Source organism: Solanum verrucosum, unplaced genomic scaffold (genome assembly GCF_900185275.1).
Source record: "Solanum verrucosum unplaced genomic scaffold, falcon-dt-bn FXZP01000229.1, whole genome shotgun sequence".
Lineage (NCBI taxonomy): Eukaryota > Viridiplantae > Streptophyta > Magnoliopsida > Solanales > Solanaceae > Solanum > Solanum verrucosum.
This window is the reverse complement of record NW_026020011.1, coordinates 940505-944369: the sequence shown is the minus strand read 5'-3', so window position 1 is coordinate 944369 and position 3865 is coordinate 940505. Positions and strand designations below refer to the sequence as shown.

The following is a 3865-nucleotide window of genomic DNA, read 5'->3' as shown; positions in this document are numbered from 1 at the left end:
ATTTATTATTATTGTTAAATAAAATATACATATGTCCAAATTAGCAACAAAAACAATTCATTACTATAATCTCACAAATGAGTATACAATATATTTTTATTTTTGTAAGATAAAAAATATCTTTTCAGACTCTCGACTCAAAAAGGAAGTATACGTCCAAATTAGCAACACCATAACATTAAACAAGAGATTGATGAGGTAGGTGGTGGCGGTGAATACTAGTACTTGTGTGGTCTATCTATTTATTGACGTTCATGTTTAAGGTTCATTTGCACTTTAATTTCTCCATTTTTCATTTGGAAATATCCCAAAAGTGTAGTGCATATTTCATACTAGAAAATAGAAATGGTAAGAACACCTTGTTGTGAGAAAGTAGGTCTCAAGAGAGGGAGATGGACAGTAGAAGAAGATGAAAGACTCACCAAATATATTCAAGCTAATGGTGAAGGATCTTGGAGGACACTACCTAAAAATGCTGGTAACAATATATTATTATTATATACATATTTAACGCATAATCATCTCATTTGAAAGTTTAAAAAACTATTAACGAATAAGAGAGTACGTTTGTATTTACTAGCTAGTACTTTATTTTATCTTTAGGGCCTGTTTGGAAAGCCACCTGGTAATTGAAATTGGTGTAATTTTTGGGTAAGTAATTATCAGCCATGTAATTACAAAACCTAGTATTACACTGATCTGATTGTTTGCCACAGTGGAATTAATTACACTGTAATTACACATGTACTATTTGGTTGAACAAGTGTAAACATAAGGTTATATTGAATTTTAAAAATAAAAATTAATTATTTAAAATTAAAAGTTTATATTAGACAAATCAGGGCCTTTATAAATGATATTAAATTGAATATTTAAGTTATATATAGTCTTTTGAAAATATATTAATTAATAAACATATGTTATTAGCTAATATTATGAAAAATAATTGACTTATATATTTCAATTTTAGTATATTTTAATTAAATTAATCATAAATACTAAAAGTATAGAATTTCTATGAACATCATGAAATGCACCAAAAAAATAATATTATAAATATGCTATCATAAAATTATAAAACATTTGACAAAAAGATAATCTATCAAGTATAACTTTAAAAAAAAAAAAAAAAAACTTGCAATGTAAAATATTGAATCAATACTCATAAAACAAATGAAATCGAAAATATAACAAAAGTTCTAAATTCAAAACAAAAATTTTAACATAACATACATAAATATGAAAAAGAAAAGGAAAGTGTAAGTCCATAACTTTATTCAACAATGAATTCTACTTTAATTTAAAAATTAGAATACTGACAAAATTATACTAATGATTTTTCTTTTAGATAATACAAAAAAATATATGGAATCACATGAAGTAAAGGTTGGGAATAAGGAAATGAAATATAAAAAATATAAATATATATATATTTAGAAAATATTAGAATAAATAAAAATAAAACAGAATTGCAATTAACAAAAATAAAAAAATACATTAAAACGACAAAAATAAAACTAAAAATAAAAGGAAGAAATTAAAAATTAAAGTAATCATTTTGTAATTACATCAGGTAATTACCAGCAATTCACAGCCTCCCCATATGAATTAGAGAGTGTAATTACACCCAATTACCTGCTGACCAAGTAATTACATGGTCAACCAAACAAAACAAATAGTACAATTACACACAATTACACCAAATCCAATTGTCAGAATGACTTTCCAAACATGCCTTTGTTGGGTTGTCAACAAGTAGAACTAACATTTGAACTTTGTGGATTCTAAATTTTAGAATACTCATGAATTTTCAATATGTTAAAGTTTGTATTTAGTTTTTAAATATTCTTAGTAAATTTCTTAATATAGATATAAGGTTTGAATTTTAGTCCGGCTGAAGCCGTACGTCCTTTCTAGGCTCTAGCCCCACCTTTAATCTGTTGGGTGTACAAACAAAGTTCATATTGATATGTAAATAAAAAAAAGTCACATATGAGGTATAGAAAAATTATTCTCACTATTGAAATAAAGATTTTTTCACCGCAAGTCAATGAGAAATTTATAGTATAAAACATATTTTTTTCATTGTATTTCCACTAAATCAATTCACTCGAAAAACGATTCCCATTGAAAAATTGGGAGTAACCATCCACATATTTTTTTCTCTCTTTAATTTCTCGTTAATTCTATCACATTGCATGCTTGTTGTGGAATTATATCAACAGTGAATGACTATTTCATCAAAAAAGAATTGTATAAAATTAAAAATACATTTTTATTTACTGAATTATGAATTATATGTTCATCCGTTTGGTACAAAGTGAAGATAAATAGTTAATTTTTTTTCTTGATTGTTTGATAGGGTTACTAAGATGTGGAAAGAGTTGCAGATTAAGATGGATTAATTATTTGAAAAGTGATCTAAAGAGAGGTAACATAACTTCCGAGGAAGAAGCTATAATCATTAAGTTGCGTGCAACTTTGGGTAACAGGTATATATATTTATCTATGAATATCATAAAATCTTTATATCATTAGTATATATATTATAAATAAATATTTTTAAGATAATAGTTTTTATTTACCCGTCAAATATCATAAAGTAAGTAGGATAAGATCACTTATTTTATTTCAAAAAAACTTATTTATTTTCTTTTTTTACCATACATACCCTTTTCAAACGCTAAAAGCGTATATACATTTTAAATTATTATTGTAATTTAAAGTAAATATCTTCATTTATTATGAACGGTTCTTAGTAATTATGTTTAACTAATTTGAGAGCGGCGAATTAAAGTGTTTTATACCGTGAGTATATCGAAGTCAAATTCGCTATTTTATATTTTTAAGAGTTTAGATTATATACATGATAGTATAAATATTTTTTTACACTATTAAAATGTAATTCTCTTTTATATATATATAAATAGACTATAGTTACCATGTTAATCTTGTTACTCTTAATTGTTATCTTAATTATTTAACTGTAATTACCTATAATTGACTTATGAACTATTCTACATTATCAGTCCATGCACGGAACTTATATTTTTTTATTGTATTGTAGTGGTAACAAATTATTAAGAAATGTTTAATTTGCAGGTGGTCTCTAATAGCAGAACATTTACCACATAGAACAGATAATGAGATAAAAAATTATTGGAATTCTCGTTTGAGCCGAAAAGTAGAAAGCTTAAGGATTCCAAGTGACGAAAAGTTGCCACAAGCTGTTGTCGAATTAGCCAAAAAAGGAACACAACAACAAATTATCAAACATAGACGCAAAGGGAAAACTAAAATTAGCGGTTCAAATTTCAGAAGTGAAACTACAGTCCACATTACGTCATCAACGCCAAATATGGAGAAAGAAACCATAAATACCATTCCCAATGGCGATAATAATGCCATGGAGTTCGATCATAACGATGATCAAATGTTGTGGCATGACGATATTATGCTAATGGACAATAAAGATGCAGAGTTGGACCAAGATTTCATTTTCAATTGTTTATGGAGTGGCGAAGAAGAAAATCTTGAAATAATCGAAAATAACAATAATAATTATAATAATGAAACATTAAATGTGGATAATCATGGTACCCTTGATGGTTGGGATTGGGAATATTTAGGTGAAATGTTGAATAATTAAATAGAGAATAACAATATTAAATGAAGAAGCAACTAGGGGTGTGCACTATTCGGATTAAACCGAATAATCAAACCAAATCAAACCGAATTTTTATTTGGATTAGTTTTTTGGTTTTTCGGATTGGTTTTGGATTAATAAATTACTTTGTTTGGTTTTTTGGTTTGGATTTGGATTTTAAAAGATAAAAACCGAAAAACCGAAAAAAAACCGAATTAT

The 3865-nt window shown here is 26.2% G+C and overlaps 1 protein-coding gene across 1 annotated transcript; it reads left to right on the top strand.

Moving 5' to 3' along the window:
* Window positions 1–329: 329 nt before the first annotated feature.
* Window positions 330–3664, top strand: LOC125820258 (transcription factor MYB111-like). The gene is made up of 3 exons (XM_049499692.1): window positions 330–478; window positions 2363–2492; window positions 3103–3664. The coding sequence occupies exons 1-3, from the start codon at window positions 346–348 to the stop codon at window positions 3647–3649; spliced, it is 810 nt and encodes a 269-aa protein (XP_049355649.1). The 5' UTR covers window positions 330–345; the 3' UTR covers window positions 3650–3664.
* Window positions 3665–3865: the final 201 nt, after the last annotated feature.

What these genes read in the sequence shown, in the direction of transcription:
- LOC125820258 (XM_049499692.1), top strand. Translation starts at nt 346, where the DNA reads ATGGTAAGAACACCTTGTTGTGAGAAAGTAGGTCTCAAGAGAGGGAGA. An exon ending in GACACTACCTAAAAATGCTG is followed by an intron (nt 479 to 2,362) that starts GTAACAATATAT and finishes ATTGTTTGATAG; the next exon opens with GGTTACTAAGATGTGGAAAG. An exon ending in CGTGCAACTTTGGGTAACAG is followed by an intron (nt 2,493 to 3,102) that starts GTATATATATTT and finishes TTTAATTTGCAG; the next exon opens with GTGGTCTCTAATAGCAGAAC.